This window comes from Tetranychus urticae, chromosome 3 (genome assembly GCF_039701765.1).
Source record: "Tetranychus urticae isolate SD_2017Ah chromosome 3, NJAU_TeUrti_SD_1.0, whole genome shotgun sequence".
NCBI lineage: Eukaryota > Metazoa > Arthropoda > Arachnida > Trombidiformes > Tetranychidae > Tetranychus > Tetranychus urticae.
In genome coordinates this window covers 4,917,824-4,940,047 of record NC_142960.1, presented here as the reverse complement: position 1 = coordinate 4,940,047, position 22,224 = coordinate 4,917,824, and the positions used below count along the sequence as shown (strand labels likewise).

General features: G+C 32.8%; 9 protein-coding genes across 12 annotated transcripts in view; 3 read left to right on the top strand and 6 right to left on the bottom strand.

Moving 5' to 3' along the window:
- Positions 1–9: 9 nt before the first annotated feature.
- On the bottom strand, positions 10–1,983 carry LOC107371706 (uncharacterized). The gene is made up of 2 exons (XM_015939850.3): positions 1,227–1,983; positions 10–928 (listed from the first exon to the last, which is right to left on the bottom strand). Exons 1-2 carry the CDS (start codon positions 1,868–1,870, stop codon positions 253–255), a joined length of 1,320 nt encoding a protein of 439 aa, XP_015795336.2. The 5' UTR covers positions 1,871–1,983; the 3' UTR covers positions 10–252.
- Positions 1,984–3,775: 1,792 nt separating this feature from the next.
- Positions 3,776–6,151, top strand: LOC107371384 (pseudouridylate synthase RPUSD2). 2 transcript variants are annotated; one of them, XM_015939442.3, is made up of 9 exons: positions 3,776–3,938; positions 3,998–4,148; positions 4,263–4,451; positions 4,519–4,597; positions 4,659–4,800; positions 4,873–5,161; positions 5,251–5,426; positions 5,500–5,617; positions 5,889–6,151. In XM_015939442.3, exons 1-9 carry the CDS (start codon positions 3,841–3,843, stop codon positions 5,937–5,939), a joined length of 1,293 nt encoding a protein of 430 aa, XP_015794928.2. In that variant the 5' UTR covers positions 3,776–3,840; the 3' UTR covers positions 5,940–6,151. The 2 variants fall into 2 exon arrangements, with proteins under 2 accessions (XP_015794928.2, XP_089125563.1); XM_089269437.1 differs by lacking the exon at positions 5,889–6,151 and having other exon boundaries at positions 5,481–5,617.
- An 18-nt stretch (positions 6,152–6,169) lies between these two features.
- LOC107371383 (uncharacterized) lies at positions 6,170–8,470 on the bottom strand. The gene is made up of 3 exons (XM_015939441.3): positions 8,330–8,470; positions 7,855–8,024; positions 6,170–7,760 (listed from the first exon to the last, which is right to left on the bottom strand). The coding sequence occupies exons 2-3, from the start codon at positions 7,877–7,879 to the stop codon at positions 6,283–6,285; spliced, it is 1,503 nt and encodes a 500-aa protein (XP_015794927.2). The 5' UTR covers positions 7,880–8,024; positions 8,330–8,470; the 3' UTR covers positions 6,170–6,282.
- A 492-nt stretch (positions 8,471–8,962) lies between these two features.
- On the bottom strand, positions 8,963–10,319 carry LOC107371388 (pyridoxine-5'-phosphate oxidase). Its single transcript, XM_015939446.3, has 4 exons — positions 10,165–10,319; positions 9,873–10,029; positions 9,689–9,788; positions 8,963–9,614 (listed from the first exon to the last, which is right to left on the bottom strand). The coding sequence occupies exons 1-4, from the start codon at positions 10,265–10,267 to the stop codon at positions 9,198–9,200; spliced, it is 777 nt and encodes a 258-aa protein (XP_015794932.2). The 5' UTR covers positions 10,268–10,319; the 3' UTR covers positions 8,963–9,197.
- A 332-nt stretch (positions 10,320–10,651) lies between these two features.
- LOC107371386 (uncharacterized) lies at positions 10,652–12,934 on the bottom strand. Its single transcript, XM_015939444.3, has 3 exons — positions 12,582–12,934; positions 12,212–12,459; positions 10,652–12,051 (listed from the first exon to the last, which is right to left on the bottom strand). Exons 2-3 carry the CDS (start codon positions 12,428–12,430, stop codon positions 11,035–11,037), a joined length of 1,236 nt encoding a protein of 411 aa, XP_015794930.1. The 5' UTR covers positions 12,431–12,459; positions 12,582–12,934; the 3' UTR covers positions 10,652–11,034.
- A 964-nt stretch (positions 12,935–13,898) lies between these two features.
- On the top strand, positions 13,899–15,752 carry LOC107371387 (gamma-soluble NSF attachment protein). The gene is made up of 6 exons (XM_015939445.3): positions 13,899–14,096; positions 14,179–14,246; positions 14,367–14,469; positions 14,542–14,685; positions 14,769–15,065; positions 15,143–15,752. The coding sequence occupies exons 1-6, from the start codon at positions 14,041–14,043 to the stop codon at positions 15,387–15,389; spliced, it is 915 nt and encodes a 304-aa protein (XP_015794931.1). The 5' UTR covers positions 13,899–14,040; the 3' UTR covers positions 15,390–15,752.
- A 15-nt stretch (positions 15,753–15,767) lies between these two features.
- Positions 15,768–18,242, bottom strand: waw (Translation factor waclaw). Its single transcript, XM_015939440.3, has 4 exons — positions 17,943–18,242; positions 17,618–17,878; positions 16,638–17,559; positions 15,768–16,573 (listed from the first exon to the last, which is right to left on the bottom strand). Exons 1-4 carry the CDS (start codon positions 18,060–18,062, stop codon positions 15,882–15,884), a joined length of 1,995 nt encoding a protein of 664 aa, XP_015794926.1. The 5' UTR covers positions 18,063–18,242; the 3' UTR covers positions 15,768–15,881.
- Positions 18,243–19,040: 798 nt separating this feature from the next.
- Positions 19,041–21,047, top strand: LOC107371234 (lysosomal acid glucosylceramidase). Its single transcript, XM_015939262.3, has 4 exons — positions 19,041–19,576; positions 19,659–19,828; positions 20,038–20,435; positions 20,503–21,047. The coding sequence occupies exons 1-4, from the start codon at positions 19,043–19,045 to the stop codon at positions 20,946–20,948; spliced, it is 1,548 nt and encodes a 515-aa protein (XP_015794748.2). The 5' UTR covers positions 19,041–19,042; the 3' UTR covers positions 20,949–21,047.
- The window catches only part of Prosap (SH3 and multiple ankyrin repeat domains prosap), a 29,967-nt gene continuing 28,778 nt past the window's right edge, over positions 21,036–22,224 (bottom strand). For all 3 annotated transcript variants that reach the window (XM_015939261.3, XM_015939260.3, XM_025162834.2), the window contains one exon: positions 21,036–22,159. In XM_015939261.3, coding sequence (XP_015794747.2) covers positions 21,949–22,159 — 211 coding nt within the window. In that variant the 3' untranslated portion in view covers positions 21,036–21,948. The remainder of the gene's footprint in view (positions 22,160–22,224) is intronic.

Here is a 22,224-nt window from a genome sequence, read left to right as displayed (position 1 = left end):
CCAGTAAAATAAAAACGTCGGCAATTAAGCTAATTTATTTTAAATACTAACAAGAATTTTTAAAAATGGTTATTGAAATATGAAAAGTTGATTGATAAAAAATTGGTATTTAGAGGTGTTTAGTGGTTTATATCATCGTTTGATAAGTGGCTGAGAGATTCAATTTGAAATGGCGTGAATTTCACCAATACTAAAATAGGCAACTTTCCATAGACATTATTAGAAAATGATTATTCACTATTTTCAATTGAATTAGCGTCTTTTAGTTGTAGCGTAGCCAACTTTCGTTTCTATCTCAGTTTCAGTGCTAGCATTTGTTTTACCAAAATTAGAATTGTTTCGATGGGTGGACGATGAAAAGCTTTCTCGTGTATAACTAGGTCCGGCTAAATTTCTTGCGAAAAGGTAACCGAGAAGGCCTACAGAAACAAATGCTGTACCAAAACCAGGACCATCTTCTGCACGAGTTTCTGGTCCACGCCAAGGTACACTTCCATGATCATATGGTGGGGGATTTGGATCACCTTTGCAATAGGCTTCATCGTCCATGTGAACAGAAGAACTTGATGAAGATGAATGGGATGAATCAGAGTCAGATGTATCATCAATTGAATGGTGGCGTGATGAATGTTGTGGTTCAATAGATGAACTATGTTGAAGATGACCTGGAACTTTTTCACGTTTTGGTGGACTTTTTGAGTTTCCTTTAGTTGATGATACTGGTCGGTAATGAATTTCTTTATTTGAATCATATTCTTTGCTATTCTTTTTGGAATGAGCTTCATAAATTGGTGGCGATTCATACTCGTTTAGTTCATTTAGATCAATTGATAATGGATTGAAATCGGTATCGTTTCCAAAGCAGTCTGGTCTAAATCCTGGTGGTGGTGGTGGAGGTGGTGCAGATGGTTCATGAGCATTTCTAGGGCTTTGGAACAGATATATTATGAAAAATGAACCAGATTTTTTCATCAAAATCATGTTATAAGAATAGTGTTTTAGAATAGGCCTGAAATCATTTTTTAACAATAAAACTCGTGAAATAACATGATTTTGATGAAAAAATCTGGTTAAATAAGTGAACAACAGGCTTTCGTGGTTGCAACTTCAACTTCAATTTTCTCGAAAATTGTTCATAACAGAAATTTTTTGATAACACTAATGGACTCAGTTTTTGTGTCCCTACAAACCCCCTAAAGTCCCAAATCAAAAATCGAGAGATTTACCTTGTTTTGGTACATTTTGGTTGTGTTTTGGTTTTTTCGGTCACATTTTGGTTTTTTGGTGAGACCCGTGCAGATGGTTCATGAGCGTTTCTAGGGCTTTCCAACGGATTATAATAAATATGTATTATGAAAAATAGAGCTCCAAAGACAAGAAAAATGATGAAGATTAATTGTGATCCAAGCCCTGAATTATCTGGTGTCATCGATTTAGGGTATGGTGGAGGATTGAAATTTCTTTGTCTGGGGACACCATCAGCCACATTAATAGTAAATTCAAGACCACAGGAACCGGCAAGAATGTAATCATCATCTGGGTGTTCATAGCCTTCACAATTAACTTCTAATAAACCAAATGAATACTTCTTGTCCATATCAGCCTTGCATTCCCAATTGATAGTCCGACCATCCCATCCTCGATTGTAACATTGAACGGTTTCTGGGATGAAGGAACACCTGGCAGTACCACCAACACACATCAATTGATGCATCCGCCGCGTTCGTCGGGCCTCTGTGTATTTACCTTTCTGTAAAGTAAGCACTTGCACATCCTTTAGTTTTACTCGATCTGATTTAGAAACAACTTGTTCGATTAAAAACAAAACGAAAAAAGATAATACGAGTTTCATCTTGACTACTGACGACATACGAAGTATGATGAAATTGATGTAAAGTTTACTTATACATTAGTTAATACACGTATAACATCTGACCCAGACCACGTGATGTAAATGTCATTTATTTGTAACCTCCTCCGGTCAGTTTAGGCTTCAAAGCCCACTTTAATTTCATCTTTAATAGGTAATCCTGGTGGTGTTTCTGAATCGGGAAAAGATTTGACGACACCATTCCAATATATTTGTGAAGGATTTAGTGTCACAATCAACATTGATTGTGTTTTGAACACCAGGAACCCTTTAACGGGCAAAGCTCGGACTTTGCTTTCACAATTAATAATTTCAAGCTTATGGTCTGGTCATTATCAACAACAAAATGTGATAAAGGTGACATTAAAGAGTCTTTCTTTTTAGTAATTTAATTGTTGTAGGGAAGCCATTTACCATTTGCTGCGAATTGAAATAATTGCATAGTCTTTGAAAGAAGCTTGCCTTTTGGGTCAACGTATTCAGCAGCTAAGAAAACACGAACTTCTGTTCCTCGAGAATCAATCTTTTCAATGGAATCAGTTGAAATAAGCGAAATGTGTAAATAATAGGAAAATGACTGAGCTCGGTTCTGAGATTCAGTCTCCTGTCTATCACGTTCACGCTCATTAAAGGAAGATAAAGAGCAAACATCAGCCATAATTTTCATGAATTTGGTGAACTTGTCTGAATAAATTGTATCTTTCTTTGCGGCCAAACATCTAAAAAAAATATAAAGATGGTACAACAATGAATAAATAATTTTTCAGCTGGCTGTAGAGTTGAATCAATTTTTTTCGTCTTAAAAAAAGACATGAAGTTGCAGCAACTGTTCATTTGAGAATCACTCTCGTTTATTCCCGTGGAATTGCTACCGGAACTGGAAGCAACTGGCAACTCCATTTATTATGCTGGATATTTAAATTTATCCTAATCTAGCTCTTACAAAGATTTGGGTTATTTTGAGCAAAGAAGTTCGAGCAAAAACCTCTTGCGCTAAGAGATTTAAGAGCAAAACTGATTAGAGCAAACATAATTTAAAACTCAGGTTTAGTTCCGAGATCAAAGTTGAAACTTTAACCTGCTTTTGTTCAATTATGGAAGCAGATTTTTCATTAAACTCAATATAATGATGTAACTTTAGATGAAAAATCAGAAAATGTACAGCCGATCACTTCGATTTTCAGTTAGATCGACTGCTTTCTGTGGCCGTAAAAGTTAGAGCTTGAACTTATCATTCGTCGATAAAAATTGTTGGTACACATCAAAGTTTGAACACTTTTTTCACAGTTTTTCGACAGTTCTATTGATTTTCAACTCATGAATTGATCATTTTTACTTTTTTCATTCACAGAAATCTTCCTTACAAAATTGAAATATTGGTCCGTGATTTTATTGGTAATACCGTCAAAGCGAAACCTTGCGATTGATTGATTGTTCCGCAAAGATAAACCCGCACTAATTAAAAACTCAAAAATATTCCCCAATTATATTCCTTAAATTTCTGTTATACATGTATGTAAAAATTCTCATTTTATCTCATGACAATCTTCAAGAGAAACCATTTTGATTACTTGATCTCAACTCTTCCAGAAAATTAAAGCTAAAATTCATCATATTTTAATATTTTGAAAATTCACCGTACAAGTCAATTTCTCTTACTGGATTCGCAATCCAATCGACTTTGGATAATTTAAATGAAATGTTAACTTTAGTATTCATTTTTTTTATTATCTTCACTTGAAATTTAAATGAAAAATAATAAATGAGTAATATTTTTAAATTAAGAAGACTCGAATTTCATTTTTTTCTTACAAAATATTGTCGAGCTTTCCGCCATTAGGTGGCAGTATTGGGTTTGTTTTTATCGTTAATGTATCCTTAAAACCATGTTTCATTTCAATACTCTGATTGCTCATAACTCTTCCGTGTTAAGAATTTTAATAACTCCTAAACTAAAATTGATAATAAATATGTCTTCTTCGTGTCAAAACAAACGTAAAGTTATTGATGGTGATAATCTAGAGCCTACAAAGCTTAAAAAGAGAAGAAATATTATTGACATCGACAGGTAAGTCATTACTCACATGTCTCAACTTTTGAAAAATTTAATTTTGTTTATCTTTTAAGAGGTGATTCTGATTACTATTTTGAGCATGGTTTACGGAAAGTTTATCCGTATCTCTTTACATTTTATGCATTCTGCAAAGGACGTTGGATCGGTGAAACAATTTTCGACGTTTATCAAAGGGAATTCAGAGCAATAGATAAACAAAAATTGGTATGAAGCACATGTTCACACATTTATGCTACTTTTTTCAAAAAGTGACTTGTTTGTAACATTTTCCTACTAGGGTCTGACTAATTCAATCCTTTTTATTCTATTTTATTTCAGCTTGACCGTTTTGCTAAAGGCTATATTAAAGTTGACGACGAAACAGTTTCTCCAGACTACATTCTCAAAGATAATGATCTGATCACTGGTATTGTACATAGACATGAAATGCCTGTCATCGGGTTACCGCTAAAGATTGTCCATGAAGACGATAATGTTTTAGTTTTAGATAAACCACCATCTTTACCTGTAAGAAAAATTGCATTATTTTTAAAGGCTTCGAAAAGCAATAATCACACATTTTTTCGTTTTCTAGGTCCATTCATGTGGTAGATTTCATTTGAATAGTGTATCTACTATATTGAGAAAAGAACATGGAATTGAACAGTTTCATAGTAAGATCACTTGCTGATAACACTCACAATCAAATCTCATAATGTTTTCCTCTTGATTTAGTATGCCATCGCTTGGATCGCTTAACTTCTGGTCTAGTTATAACCACGAAAAATCGTTTTTGGGCACGAAAAGTGATTGACCAAATCACACAACGACTTGTGGAAAAAGAATACATTAGTAAAGTAGAGGGCCAATTTCCTGAGTAGGTAATTCACCGATTCTTTCAATAGCAGTGAATTTTCAAAGAGGTAATTCTTATGTTGTATTTATACAGGGAAGAAATCACATGTGACAAACCACTCTCAACTTTGAATCACAAGGTTGGCTTACAGGTGATAGATGAGGCAAACGGTAAAGATGCTTTGACTATATTCAAGAGAATCAGCACGGATGGTAAAACAAGTTTGGTTCAATGTAGACCTCGTACTGGCAGGACGCACCAAATTCGTGTTCATCTCCAATACTTGGGTTATCCTATCGTTAATGATCCTTTATATAATTGTGATTCTTTCGGACCAAACAAAGGTAAAGGAGGAGATTTTGGTGAGGGAACATTAGATGATGTAAGTAAAACGACTTTAATATGACGCATCGATTATCTATAATTAATGTTTGTTAATTATCTGTTTTTCCACACTCGCAATTTTTTTAGTTAGCAAATCGAGTCTATGAAAAACATCAATATCTTCGAGCTTTCGATTCGGACGATTATATTAAGATGGAACCACTAAGTAAAGAAGAAATTGAGAAGCGTCACGAAGAAATCAATCAATTGAGTGATTCAGTCAATAAAGCAGTCACTGAAGAATGGAGAGATTACATGAAAAGGTAAGTTACCATTATGAATTTGATTATTTAACTTTTATTTGTTAAATGAATAAGCTAACTTAACTTTTTACAGCAAACCGTATGACGCAAGTAAACAAACTTTCCATGATGACTGTGATGATTGTAAAGCACAAAAAATTGACCCTCTACCAAGTGAACTACTTATTTACCTGCATTGTGTTCGTTATAAGGTATTAATTATTAATGAAAAACTTTGAAACTCTATTTATGTTTGTATCCAGTGTTTTTAAGAACCTATTTTTCAGACTGAGTAAAACGCACTGAGCTGCAACGGTCTTACCAGTTGAATATGTTAATGATCATTTTTTATTTCATCGCCAGTAGTAGAAACTTGATTTTTTAAATAACAAAGAATTAATTATTATAAACATGATAGAGTTTCAAAATTTAGTATATAAATGTTAATTTGTTGAATCTAAAATTATGCTTTTTCTTACACAGGGTGTTGATTTCGACTTCAAGACTGAATTACCTTTCTGGGCGCGCGACTAATCAAATCAATGACTAAAAATTAGTCCAAAAAATAATTTTTTTAATTTTTGAGGAGCAAATTTTTCGCCATTTAAATGTTCCACAGCTTAACAATTATCATAACAGCTCAACCATCAAGTCTTTTGAGCAATTATGACCTTGTCAATTTTCAAGTAACAGGTTTACCACCTGACATTAAATGGTCTCCCTAACAATCAACAAAAAAAGCTTAACTTTGACTTCTGTACTTCTTTTCTATGTAAAGTATATTTAATCCATATCAAGAATATCGTGATTATACATGTGTTTTTTCAATAAAAAAGTAGATACTTTGGTAGTTTATAATTTGCAAAAAAGGATAATCTCAACGACCTTTAAGCTTACTTCGCAATATTTCAGCCCAATTCATAGAGCAATCTTGAAATCTTTTAATTGGTTTATGTAGTACTTTTGTCTTTGAATCGTTGATTTTAGAAAGATTTTTTGTTTTAGGGAGAGTTGATGTTGATGATGATGATGATGATGTTAATACTGGCTGAGCAGTAGCTGCCACATAATGGACACGAGTGCCAGCTATCCATTGGCGTCGACGTGCATCCATGAGATCATAATCAAAATCGTCATCCGATGAAGATGAACTATGTGATGAACAAGTAGAACAACAATCATCTTCTTTCATCGATTTTCTGTTTGATCGACATTTCCTACTTGATTCATTCTCTTTTACACTTGGGTCAAATGTAACACTCTTTGGATTCAACTTTTGAGTATTTTCAATAACTTTAACTGATATCGGTGTAATTGATTCATCTGGTTTTTTCTCTTCGCTTACACTGATTACAGCCAACTCTTTTGCAACCTTTTCAACGTCTGGCGCATTCAAATAATTTTGAATAACATCAGGCTTATCATTTATCAATGAGCTTCGACTGGATACAAGGCTATTTTCTGATGAAGATGGATGAGGCTTAATATTTGGAGTAGTTGATTGGGTGCTAGGAATGACCGTATTATCTTGAGGAACTGGTACTGTTGATACCTGAGTTGCTTGAGTTTCTTGTGATGAAGGTTGGGCAGATGGTGAAGGCGTTGAATGTTGCGTAGGAAGCGAAACAGGCAGCTGAGTGGACGATGAAGGCTGTAAAGACGGAGATATAGGAGCTTTGTGAGGGTGAGGGTAAGGGGGAGGTAGTGGAGGAGTTGAAGGTGGTGGTGGAGGTGGAGGAGGTAATTTAACCCTCTCTCTGATCGATGGAGGATGATACATTTCCAAAATATATTGATAACATCGAGCTGAACAATAAATTTTACCATCGTTGGCTGGCAGAAAAAGCTTTCCTAATAAAGCTGTTTTACAGAAATTACACTTGAAACAAGTCTCATTGGCATGCCAATGTCTATTTTCATGTTTTATCGATCCAATCTCACAACCAATAATATCACCACATTCTTCGCACAATTCTGCATAATTGGCATCAAAACAGGACAAACAGTAAGGATATTCATTTTCCGGATTGAAAGTTGTCTCATTTGATCGCAAAACGGTTGGTCGAGCCATAACATACTGTTGACCACCAAGTGTTTTTTTACAATCAAAACATTTGAAGCACTTGAGATGCCAGACTTTCTCTTCTGCTTCAGTACACTGCTCTTCAAGGATCAGTTTATCACAATAACCACACTTTGGAAGCCATCGAGGAACAGAACCGTCTTTTGGAGGTAATGTATTAACATGCTGTTGGTTATTACCGTGATTCAATTGTTGTACTTGTTGATAATTATGATTAAATCGTGAAGGTGTATCATCACGAAAACTTTGAGCTCCATATAATTGATTTGTTCCTATAAAGAGCGAAACAAAAGTTATTAATAAGCAGAATAAGAGGATTATTGAATAAACGGTCTACACGAAACCAAATGCTTCAAAAAGCCTTACCAAACTTGTCGCTTTTCGCATCCATTGTTATTTAATCTATAAAAGGCGATTGGACCAGTGTTATAACTTAAGTTTCAAGGCGATCAAAACTTCATCTCATGTTCATAACTAGAATCAGATTGGTCTCCATTTTGATGGTTTCAAATTGAGGTGAAATAAGTATTTCCAATCTAAAAACAATCCATGAGAAGGATTAAACAGATAATAAAATTAGACCACAAATCACAGCATATGTTTTTATAGTTTGAGACCTAATTTACTTTTAACACTTTCGATATTGTAATAAACAGATTAGAAGGATTTAATTATTATAATTTATGAAAGATTATTTATAATTATAAGTATCAGGAAGTTCAACTAAAATAAATTAACTATTGGTAACAAGATTGCAAATAGAGAGGAAAATGAAGTGATTTGGCCAGTTTCGGCTAAGAAAGAAGACCAAAGATGACCAAAATAATGACAAATTACTTACCTTTCGTCCTATTCTGAATATTTAACCATAGAAGTAGCAACAATCACAATTAATCCAGGATAACTGAAAAATTAAAACCAAAATAAACAAGGAACAAAAGTGATAACTGATTGAATAAGAACTGAACTGAGGTACACAAACTTCTTCTCTTGCTGTACTCAATCCAAAATGTTTCCTGTTTGGATTGAATCTCTACCTAGCCTAACCTGTTGACGGTTAGTGGCTCCTTTTTTACCTTAAAACAAATGTTTCTTTGTTAACATCATGAAACTATTAGAGATATAATATATATAATATTATAGTTATCTTAATATTAAGGCACGAATAAACTAGAAATTGCTTCACCCAGAAAAAGTAATGAATAACATAATGCAGTCAACCTCCTTAAAAGTTGATGGATGTTTTAAGTTTATTATGGAATGTATAATTATATAATGAACGGCGGTCATTTTATGTTGCTGTATGTTTATTTCAAATTGCCTTCGATTAACAAGATTAATATCATGTATTCAATCAATCAGTCTCCATCATAATTGTTGAATAAAATTCCATTTGCCATATTAAATTCCTTATTAAATCAGCTAATCATGAGTTCTGTGAAGAGAAAAAAGCTGTGAAATAAATAACATTCGGTAAAGAATAAAATCTAATTTTTTCATAATCAAATTCAAGACTATTGAATCTTTTAATAAATTTAGCTAAATAATTAATCTTTTAACAGATTACTTTACATCTGATTTCTCTGATATTTTCGTTTAATATCCTCGAATATCTTAGAGCAATAAATCCAGTTTATCGATGCAATGAAATGTTAATCAAAGCGTTGTAAAATTTAAATACTAAATTCTTAGACACTAGAAAAATTTGATTAAGGCTGTAGTCGGTACATCAGCCATCCGTTTTCGGCTTCAGTGTAAGGAACATCTTTGATGTCTGGAATAGATTTTGTAAAGACGATTCTATCGTGAAGTCGACTACTCTGACCTTGCCAGAATTCAAATGACTTAGGAATCAATTTAAAGCCTCCCCAATTTTCAGGCTTGACAATGAAAGAATCCTCTGCATGTTTCATTTCCAATTCGGTATATTTGGTAATGAGAGCATCTCGATTTAAAATTGGTTTACTCTGTTCACTTATCGCCGCTGCAATTTGACTTCTTTTAGGCCTTTTCTCAAAATAGTTTTTGGCTTCTTCATCTGGTACTTGCTCAATGTTTCCTTCAATGCGAACTTGACGGTTAAAAGGATCCCAATAAAATAGCATTGCCGCTTTCGGGTTCTCACGCTTTTCAACAAAACAAAAAAGAATGAGAATTTTGTTAGAAAAATAATAGATAATTGATATAAACAGTGTATTACCAATTCTTGACCTTTGCGACTGTCCATGTTAGTGAAAAATTTGAACCCATCGGACCCAAAACCTTTCAATAAAACCATTCTAGATGACGGGTATCCATCTCTATGTAAAAGAAACAAGAATTTTTAAATCATCCGAGTCATTTTAATTGTTCGCCTATTTCAGTCAGCAATTAATTTCTCGTACAGTGTAGCAGTTGAAACACAAACAGCATTTGGTTCAGCAATTTTACCACTTTGCTTAGCCTCTTGAAACCAAAATTCAAAAAGCTTAATAGGATCTCTAGAGGGTAAATCCTTTTCCAAAAGAGCTTCTTTATCCTCCTTGTATGGCTGTCTCATAGCTAAATTGTATGATATAATAATAAATAATAATAATAATGATAAATAAAAAAAATGAAAGGTGAATAAACTTCATCAAATTAAAATATAATACTGAAATCAAAACATTGTAAATACAATTGTGTATTCAAACATACCTGACAGATCAACGGAATAATTTGATGACATTGCGACGAAAGGATTGGATAACGGAATGACTTTGAAAAATATTGATAAATTTCTGATTGAATGATGAAACATTAAATTGATTCAGATTTCCAACAAAAATAAGCCGAATCACTCATATTTTGTCTAATTTTATGCCAGAAAAATCTAGTGTAACGTCTTAACATATGATGTGAGTAGTCTAAGTAACTGCGAATCGAGCGATTTTTGAATCGCCTAAAAAATAACATAACCAGTTGAAACTATTCTGAGCTTAAATATTTGTTAATTGTTAATTGAACAATTAATAAAAAAATTTGAAAACTCAAATCATTTAAAAAAGGCTAAAAATTAGCTACAAATGAAGTATGAAATAGATTCAACTTGATAAAGTTGGCTTACATATTGAAAGAGTTGAATTTTAAGTTTACAAGGAAAGAAAGTTGGGGAAAAGTAAAGAAATATTCAGATCAAGAAATAATCGCAAACAATTAGTTTACTTCAGCTCATTGATTATCAGTCATTTCGCACGTATCTTTAAGCAATGTACAATTTTGTTAAAATAGAACGGGAAACAAAGTTCACCAATGATCAATCTTTTATATTGAGTAAATAATATTTCATACTTGATTTCAGTTAAAAAGTAAATTAAACTTCATATCCATTGATTAACAAGAAGATATATTCTGCAAATACATGAGGTCGATTATAACAGCATTAGTTAGTAAAATAATACAGAGTAAAGTTAGCATAATGATCAATTTTACTTTTGAAAATCTTTTGACAATATCAAAAGAGATTCATTTATGATAAAATTTTTTTATGCAAATTAAAAATTCAATATACACCATACACAATCAGGTTCAGGGTCTTTTAGTATTAGAAGTAGTTTCGTTGTTTTGATCTAATTGTCGTTTGAAATAACTTCTTAATTGTTTCCCTTTAAGTTTACGAAGCTTCTCATTTTGGTTCATTAGCATCCTTGTTAATGTATCAAAATCATTGATGCTGCTCTTTAGTAATTTATAACATAAATCGATATATTGATCAGCTTCTGAATTAGATGGAACTTGTGGGGCAGCATCAACACCAGCATCGCCAGTTTGATTACTGTAAATATCTCGATTTGAATTGACCTCAATTATTGTTGGAGTATCTTTTAAAATATTTTGTTCTTCTTCTTTCGGAAATCCATTATTATGCGTGCTAGTATTTCTTTGACGAGCGTGACCCTGTTGATTTCTTTGATAAGCACTAGATAATCCGTCATAATGAGTTAATTTATCGTTCTCGGTAGAGTCTTTCTTAGTTATACCTTGATTAGAATGATAAAATTTTGGTCCTTTCTGTACATCATCTAATACATCATAAATTAAAATTTTTTCACCATAATCCACGTTGTAATTACTAGCAGGATCATTGCCTCTTCTGCCCATAAACTGCGAAGATGAAATTTGTGATTTACTTGGTGTACAGCCTGGAGTATCAAACATTTTAGTTGAAATACCGCTGTCATCGTGAAATGGAGTGGATTGAGATTTTGTAGATGTTGCTATCATTGTCGGTGTCGATTCAATTGTTTGATTACTTGTCCGACCTTTGAACACATTGGATCCAGTACTAGGTTCACTGGTATTAACGGTTTGTGATCCATTCATTGAAGCTCGTCTAATTTCCTCCATTTCTTCTCTAAATTGTGCGATCAATCGTTTAGCAATCTCTTCATAATTATCATCCACCTCTGCTGTTTTAGGGAAATCAATCTCCTTCTCAAATGAGAAGCTTGGCTGCTTTTTAACTTGGTTTAATTTATTATCTAATTTTGGTCCAGTATTTTGATTATTCACTTGATTAATTTTTGGTTTGGAGGCCTCTGCTTTCTGTAAATGTAAAGAAAGATTATGTTAGTAACTATCTTTAAAGACAAAAATACCAAACACCTGCACCTATTTACTGGCGCATAATGATACAGATATGTAAGCAAAAGGAAATGAATTATTTTGAGTCTACAAGGCCTCAAATATAAATCCATATATTTACCTGTAAATGGTTTCTGTGGGCCATGAGATAGTAATCTCTTTCTTGCCTCAATCGTATACAATCGGAGACCAACTCATTTCGGCATTGTTCATAATAATCACAAAGAACTTCCGTTCTTTTCAATCTTTGGCAAAGGTCAAGAATAGTACACCTCAAAGCAATCTCGGACGGACTCACTGAAGAGTACATATTCTTCATCTTATAATTTGGATCATCCATAATTCTTGAATGCAACTTGAATACATCAACTGCAATTAAATAACGAGAATAATAATATAATGAGAATTATACGTAGACACAAGTCATCATCAGCTGTTGATCACTTACAGTTGATGACAATAAGTATTGAACACTATATTATAGTACTTACATTAAAATTATTTGTTGAAATGCATGATTGAATTGCATGAAAATAAACAGTCAACCATAATGTTGTTTAATTAAAATAATATAATTTTCAATGATTATATTGATTTATTGATTATGAAAGAAATGAGCTTGATGTTTGGACTTGGCTACCAGGAATAAATGCAGCAGAAGGAAATAGAAATGGGATGAAGGAAACACAATATCACTTGTTAGGCTTAAAATAAATTTCTTTGAAGGTAAAAATAATAAAATTAGAGGTTCATTCACAATATTATCACATAATTATAAAAATAAAATAATTGAAGAAGTTACAAATTAAATAATAACAGTTAAACAACAAGAGTCCAAGAGTGTATGATTTACACTAGATTGGAAATGATTCCCTATAATCGATTATTCGGTATTTTCAGAATCGAATTTTATTCGAATATTTAGTTGGTTCAGATTTATTAGAGCAAAAATTATCATTAAAAGTTGGTCGTTTAAGCTAGTCCCGTACATCAATATAACGGACAATATCATCCTTTGAAAAATTAGGGAATCTCTAGACTTGGTTTCAATCCGGTCCTGACGGGTTAAATTGTATCAATTTGTGTTACACTAATCTACAATTTGAAAATCTGATGTAAGTAATGATCAAAGTAATGTGTCAAAGTGATTTAGCAATTTATGTTTGTACTCAAACCTTGATAAATACAGTCAAATCGTCGCAATTTATAATTAAAATGAATTTTCCCAATGCCTTTGCACTAACAACTTTGTAAGCTTTACAGATTGTAAGAAGGCATAATAAATATATAATTTGCTGCTATTCCGAGTTATAATTTAGAAATGCGATTGACTCATTTTGATTATTTGATCTTGATTGTGCAGAAATATGCAAAAGCTCATCTTGTTCAAATATGGTAAAATGCAGGTTTTTTCAACTCAAAATAATCACCAATTCACTTGAATATCTTTTCTCTAATCATTCTGATATAATCGAGTAGCGGAAAAATCCCTCTGAACTGTGTTGAAAAGTAGTGGATGTGGTGGAAAAAAGCTGGTCCCAATAAATTGAAAATATTGAAATACAATAGAAACAATGAAAGCTTCATTAACAATTTCTGAATATCTTTGTTTCTAGTCGAATTATTTCTCAATTTAATTTCTATGAGAAAATTTATTTAATGAATTGTATTTGATAAAAATTTTTGAATCTGTGAATTATGGCTAAGCCTTTTAACTGTAACGGTTCTGATAGCTCTCGGTTTTCTCACCTGTTTATATTTGTTTCTATCTTACTCATTGCTCCCTTCACTCTCAACTCTACTGCCTCACATTAGTTCACACATTGTCACCATCATCACAATCATTTCTATCTCTTATTTGATTCATTTATTCTGTTCGCATCTGTTTATGTTCAATTATAAATTAATTTGGTCCACTGTCATTTAATGATTGGTAACAACTAAACAACAATGGCCTCAGCCAAGACCAGAGAAGCTCAAGAATGTATTGATCGAGCTGAGAAAAGGTTAGTGCTTATTCTTTGTTTATGTTGTCTTAAAGCTGCTAAATTGTTTTTTTCTTGATATACTTCCATATCATTGATATAGTTTGAAGACATCATTATTCAAATGGAAACCTGATTTTGATATTGCTGCTAACGAATACCAGAAAGCAGGTAATTTCTCTTCTTTATTTTCCCATTTTCTTATATTTTGCTCTTATACTATACGCTTTTCCTATTTTAACACACATTTGAATAATTATTTTTTATTGATTTCTATTCCTTGTCTCTCAGCTACTGCATACAAAGCTGGCAAAGAATATGAAAAGGCACTCGACTGTTGTATAAAAGCTGCAGATTATTTCCAGCAAAATCGCCAATATTTTTCAGCAGCCAAGTAAGTTTATTGTAATGTACTGGCATGTAAACAGTTTCATAAAATTAATTACTGGTTTATTTAAATATTCAGATCTTTTGAACAAGCAGCATTGATTGCTGGTAAAGATATGCAAAAATGGTCAGATGCTATTAACCTTATTGAAAAGGCTTGCAAACTATTCCAAGAACATGGAGTTCCCGATACTTGTGCATTGGTCTATGAAAGAGGGGCTAAGTAAGGCTCGATCAAGTTTTTATCGAATCAATCTTGAATCTGGCTTTTATAACTTTCTGATTGTAACTTGATTTTCATTTTAGAATGGTGGAGCAAGTGGACCCAGAAAAGGCTGCACATCTCTATGCTCTAGCAGCTGAAGTTACTTTGATTGAATCAAAGAATTTCCAAGCCGCAGATTATGCTGCAAAGGCAGCTCGTGTTTACGCAAAAATACAAAAGTATGATGATGCGTTGAAAATGCTTGAAAAACAAATGATGTTTCTTCGTGAAATTGAAGATGAAAGAGCCTGTGGACGACTTGTGGTTCATCTTGTTCTTATGCAATTAATTCGAGATGACATCGTGGCCGCTACTAAAGCTTTCGGCGATTATGCTGTGTAATTAATTATTTTCAATCTAAATTAACTATGCATTTCTACAAAATCTTAATTACGCCTTTTTTTCCTTTTTTCAGTTTTGTTGAACAAGAAGAAAAAAATACTCTCAACCAACTTCTTTATGGTTTCGATAATATGGATTCCAGAGAAATCATTACAGCTTTGAATCATCCTTTCATCAAAAGTCTCGATATTGAATTTGCTAAAATCGCTAGAACTTTACAGCGAAAACATGAAGCAATCCTTGGAAGATCGGAAAATAAAAATGATGCCGAAGCTGGGGAACAATCGGCAGTTGATGATGAAGCTGGTCTTTTACTTTAATTCCTTACTGATTGTGTTTAATGTATAGAAATTATATCGAAATCGAAGGAGGAAAAATGGTTGAATTTCCCTTGAGTGCTTTTGGAAACAATTACTGCGTGTCTCGTTTAAGCTCAGTCCAGTTGTTGATCATTGATTTACAATTATATGCACAATTTGTAAATCATATCTTTTATCGATTTTGTTTCAATCTCTTTTCTGCAATGCTATTTCAATCAAACAAGCCATTGCAATATCAGTCATCAATAATATGCTAAAAAATTATCTTAATCATTCATCTCAATGCAGTATTAAATTATCAGTAAAAAAATGTTTGCTGAATTTTAGCAGGAATAAAATTAAAAATTAATACGAAAAAGGTTATATTAACGAAAACGATTTCTTTTTTTAAGTGACATAATTTAATATTATAAACTGCTATAGCAAAGAATAAAAGTTATCAACAAAATGATTTGATTCAAACAAAAAGATGAATAAAATTTCAATTTTTATCTAAGTCTGTAATATTTTTATAAACGTATTCCGTTCAACCTGAATATCGCCAATCATTCTCAGTCTTGCTTTTCCTTCCTTTTGTCTTGCCAAAAGCTTTTGTGCCCTTGTAACATCTCCACCATATAATTTAGCTGTAACATCCTTTTTCAGAGCGTCCATTGTTTCTCTGGCGATAATCTTTTTCCCTATAGCTCCTTGAATCGCCACTTTGAACAATTGAGGCGGTAAATTATCTTTCAATTTTTTACAAACTGCTTTTGCATACTCATAAGATTTACCTTTATGAACTAAACTTGTGAGCTCTTCAATTAGTTTACCATTTAACAGAAACTCGACCTTAACTATATTACCTTCCTGATAACCTGCTTCTTCATAATCAAAACTAGCATATCCTGAAGTTATAACTTTTAGTCGGTCGTTAAAATCGAGAATCACTTCATTCAAAGGCATTTTATACTTCAAAAGTATTCTTTCTTGATCAACATACGATGAATCTAATTGTTCTCCTCTTCGAGATAGACATAAAGCATTGATGGTTCCTAGGAACTTATTTGGAGTAAGGATTGTTCCAATGATCCAAGGTTCTTCAAACTTTGCAATGATATTCTCTGGAGGTAGATGCATAGGGTTTTTTACAGTAATAGTTTCTTTTCCATATTGCTTGATGTTTTTGTTTCCTTTTATAGTTACTGCGATGAAAAAAATTTGTAAGTTATATTTAATACACAGGAACACGATGAGATTTGTATTTACCTTTGTAAGAGACACTTGGAGCAGTAATAACTGTTGCAGAATCATATTCATCCTCCAAACGCTGTGAAAAAACGTCCATGTGAAGGAGTCCTAAGAAACCTAATCTCCATCCAAGGCCAAACGCTGGACTAGAATCGGTTTCAATTTCTACCGATGAATCATTAAGGACTAATTTGTTTAGAGCAGACTTCAATTCTTTAGATTGGGACGCTTCAGCTGGAAAGATTCCAGCAAAGACCATTGGTTTAGGCTTTGGAATTTTAGGTAAATTATTTATCATAGTAGTTAGCTCTGATTGATCTTTGTCTTTCAAAGTGTCGAAGGTTGATTGCAAAACAAAAGCATCTCCAATTTTAGCATCGGCATCATCTCTTACACATGCAGATAGATAACCAACTTGACCAGCATATAAAACATCAGTTTTTGTTTCTTCGGGATGAAATATTCCGATTTCTCGGACAGTGTAAGACTTCTTGCCAGAAAGAGATCTGATCTCGTCACCAACCTTCACTTTTCCATCAAGTATAGCGACTAATGAAATAATGCCATGGACACGATTGGACCAGCTATCAAAATAAAATCCTTTGAGAGGTTTGTCATTATCGCTTTCCGGTGGAGGTATCTTATTAATTATCGCATCAATTACAGCATTACAGCCTTCTCCGGTTTTGGCAGATATTTTGTAAATTTCTTCACGATCAAATGAAAATAAATTGACCAATTGTTCTTCTACTTGTGCCACATTAGCTTCTTTCACATCGATTTTGTTAATAACTGGAATTAAATTAACATCTCCTAGTAAAGCTTCATTGAAATGAGCTATAGTTTGTGCCTGAACACCCTTCGTGGCATCAACTAACAGGATAGCTCCTTGACAGATGGGTAAAGAACGATATACTTCAAACGAGAAATCAACATGTCCCTATGAAATAGAACAATTGTTAAGACAATGTTGAAATTAAATGTTAATCAATTCTTACAGGTGTGTCAATCAGATTAAGAAGATAATCTTTTTCTCCACGGTTAAAAATTAGAGATGCCGTTTGAGCTTTAACAGTAATTCCTCTTTCTCTTTCCACATCTAATTTGTCCAAATATTGAGGTTTTTCTGGGTCATTTGCAATCAAACCAGCAATTTCAAGTAGACGATCTGAAAAGGTACTCTTGCCATGATCAACGTGAGCAATAACACTGAAATTCCTGATATGCGAAGGCAAAAATTTCTTCAAAACAATAGATATCTAGAAACGAGAAATTGACTGATTCAGTTAATAGAGCTTTCACTAAAAAACAAGAAATACTTACCTGATTTTGTGGGGTGGACACATCTAATGATTCGTTGCATAACTTGATAGTTGTGGATAAATATTTATTTTGAAAATAAGCCAATGGATGGTTGGATCTAACAAATCTTAAAAGTTTCATTATTTTCTCAAAATTTGAAGCTTTACATCTCCGAAGTCACATAAAACGAGATCAGAGTATCAGGAACAAAACATAAAGAAACCATTTTCACCGTTCTATTGAATTTTACATCATAAAGTAACGGCAAAAATTATTGCTTTAGTAAAGTTTTGAAATTGTAAACCATGTGAACTTCATATTATGAAGGTAACTACATGTTTTCATTCAAGTTACAGCTGATTCGCCTGAGCTTGAGGTTGCCATGACAATATTGTAACTAAAAAACTTTCGTGAAGTGATTTCAATTCAATTTGATAAAAATCGATCTGAAAATTAGATTATGTTCATTTGCCAATTTAACCGACCGTTTCCCCTTTTGATACTCAAAATTTTAGCAATACATAAGAGCTACAATCTGTTGAGCAAAGTAATTCACACATTCATTGAAAATTAAATATCTGTTTTATACAGAAGTCAAATAGCGAATAGATTGGCAACAATTGAATCCGAAAACTAAATGATTGCGATGCTTGTAGCCCTTCCCGTATATTTCAGCGATTAACCATTTATCACATCACTAAATAGATTACACTTGTAGCTTCATTTGGAATGCTTTGTGAATCTTATCAAAAACTTAACTTTTGCCAATTGTTTTGTTTTACAATTGATGAATACTTGAAATATCAAATAGGATAACTTCGCAGTAGACGGTTTTCATCATTGTATTATCTACCAAATCCTCTAATGATTCGTGTCATTGTCTTGAAACAGATTTTATTCATTGACTCCGGAATTTCTGAGAAATAAACTTCTCATCCTTTGTTATTTAAGTACGATATTTAATGGTATCAATCAATGATAATCTTGCATATGAACAACGAGAAACGATTACCTAAAGATAATTGAATAAAATGAACGAATCAATGAACAGATAAACAGAGGATTGACTCTGAAAATGTTTAAATTTGTAAGAAACTCAGCCAATTGGTTTATAACTACTAATGATGTTGTTAAAATTAGTCGCAATTTTGCTTGCCTTTGAGGCTTCGTCGGCCTCTGACTGTGTTAAGAGGACTTACGCAGGTGATTCATTTGTTTGTGTTTGTAATGCTGCTAAATGTGATACCTTGAACATCGAGAAGACCGTCCAACCTGGTTATATAGCAATTTATGATTCAGACCAGAAAACATCTCGTTTGGATAAGACCGTTGTACCAGTTGATGAAATCAAGAGTCGACTTTATCTAAATAATGAGTTTACTTTGAATGTAAATGCAAGTGATTTGAAGCAAAAAATACTTGGTTTTGGTGGGACACTCACTGATGGTGCTGCTATTAACATTGCGACTCTTTCAGATGATTTAGTTAAACAACTGATGAATGGCTATTTCGGTGAAAATGGTCTTGAATACAATATAGCTCGAGTGCCTGTCGGAGGATCAGATTCATCGGTTCGAGCCTATTCATTAGATGACACTGAGCTTGATTTTGATCTTGAGCACTTTTCACTTGCTGACGAAGATATCAAATACAAAGTATGTATTTGCCTTAATCATGAAATATCTTTGAAATATAACGATTAATCTCACCTTTTTAAACATAATCTACTTACAATAGCTTCCATTGCTCAAATTGGCATTACAATTGAACCCAAAGTTTCGTGCTTTTGGATCTGCTTGGTCAGCTCCAGCTTGGATGAAAACTAATCATGCTCTAAATGGTAATGGCGGTCTAATATGGAAACCAGGAGATGTATATTATAAGCTTTGGGCCAAATATTATGTCAAGTTGAGTCTCATAATCTATAACTAAACTAATAGTTTAAAGCGTTGATAATTATCGGTGTTTGTGCATCCAAACCCTATTATTACTCAAATAATTGAAGGATCATTTTAGATTGAATTATTTAGAAGCATCCGACTGATTGTCTAAAATATTTTTCGTATAACACACAATAATGGTTTAATAATAATCCGTTTTTTCATTTTATTAATAGATACTTGAATGCATACTTGGATAAGGGCTTCAAATTTTGGGGATTAACTACTGAAAATGAGCCCGCTGAAGGAATCGGAGGAAGCATCTTCAATGCTCTTGCATTGACACCTGAACAAATTAGAGATTGGGTTAAACTTGACCTAGGTCCTGCTCTTAAAGCTGCTGGTTGGGGTAAAGGTAATCTCTCACTTATGATAAACGATGAAAATACCTCGGGTATGAATACTTATGTACCAGCCTGTTTAGATGATCCTGAAGCTGCTTCATATGTTTCGGGTATAGCTTATCATTGGTATTCTCGTAACTATCCATCTTCATACCAGACATTGGCATCTATTCATGATCGATATCCAGACTATTTTTTACTTTCATCAGAAGCTGGTTGGACGGGTGTAGGTATGTACCAATATTGAACAGACAATAAATAGATGAGCTAACTACTGTTATTTAAATTTTTATTCAGCCTCCAAATATTTGGGTGATTGGGGCAGAGCTGAAGGCTATGCTATAGACATTCTTGAAGGCCTACAACATTGGTCTACTGGTTGGACTGATTGGACTTTAGCTGTTGACACTGCGGGTGGGCCTAACTGGGCTAAAAATTGGGTCGACTCTACAATTGTTATCAATGCTACCAGTCAAGAGTATTACAAGAATCCAATGTATTATGCAATGGCCCATTTTACCAAATTTTTACCCATCGGATCAACTCGTGTTGGATCTAATGTTGTTAATGCTCCAGCAAATGTTCACACAACTTCCTTCATCACTCCCAACAAAACTATGGTTTTAATTTTAATCAATACAAATAATGATCACATTGACTTGACAATCAATGGTTTTGCCAAAGTACCAGTTGTAACAACACTCAAACCAAGATCATTCCGAACCATGGTCATTTCATTGTGAAAATTCACAATGATTTGACTCTTTCTAATGTCTGATTAAACGATATTTGACTTGTTTTAGTTTTTAAATAAAATTTAAGAGCAACAATTTCATTTAAAAGTGAATTAATTTTAATTTTATAGCTAAACAATTTCGTTAGCAGAAAAATCATCTGCTATGGTTGATGGTCAATAGGGCTTTTACAGGATAGTTCAATTGTATCAGAGAAATGGATTGAATGATTTTACAATTTACTATTCATTTGCAGATTACTCAAAAATGAGTCTTTGTGATCTTTTTTGTTCACCATTTGCCTTTTCAATATTTGCAAATGTTTGGCCTTAATTGTTATTAATCAAGAAAGAATTGAATTTGATTTAAATAATTACTTTCATGAAAAGGAAAGAAAATGAAAAGATGCTCAATATGTTAACATATTTACTACTATTGCTACTTATGAGCAAAATAAAAGAAAATTTTGGCACCAAAATTTGGTTAATCAAAATGATTTCCTTCTATTAAGGATCTTGATCCATTCAGCTTCATCTTCTGATCAATTGCATATCACCCTTCATCCAAATCACTTGTTCAACTTTGATTTGAAAGATTCAATGTTCAACTTTGAGGCTCACATGGAGCCATTTCATAAATCAACATTGAATTTCTGAGCATGGTTAACATTGTAATATAAATTACATTGTAATTTTTTGAGGTACACCCGACTGGAGCATTCAAACCTTACAATTTAAAAATTATTAATAGTAAAAAGGAAAAAGTTAATAAATTGAAAATGGTGTAAGATTGGAAAGATTGGGGTTGATCAGCTATTTCATTTAAAACAGTTGAGTTTCATCCCGGCATCATTAATTTGTTAAATTATCCATAGCAACAAAATTATGACCAATTCATAGCAACCATTAAAAAATCACAATTTTTTGGCGTTTAATTGTTGCCTTTTAAAATACCAAAGTCTTGCTTAAGGTTGTTTTTGTGCAAAATAAGCTCATTCAATTGGCTTCAACTATTGAACTGGTGGGTGCTGTTGTTGATAGTGAAGATGTTGCTTGATTTTTTCTAATATAAAACAGCGATGTTGACTTGGCCTGACTCCGATTCCAATGAGATCATTATTATCTAAACGAAGCAATTTAACACCATTTATATATTCAAATTTAGAACGATGTTCAACCATTCCAATTGAAGAAATCCAATCACAAACATCTTCCTCACTCCTAGATACAAAAACAGAAGATAACAATTAATGAATGTCGATTAGTTAAGCAAAATAAATTTATAA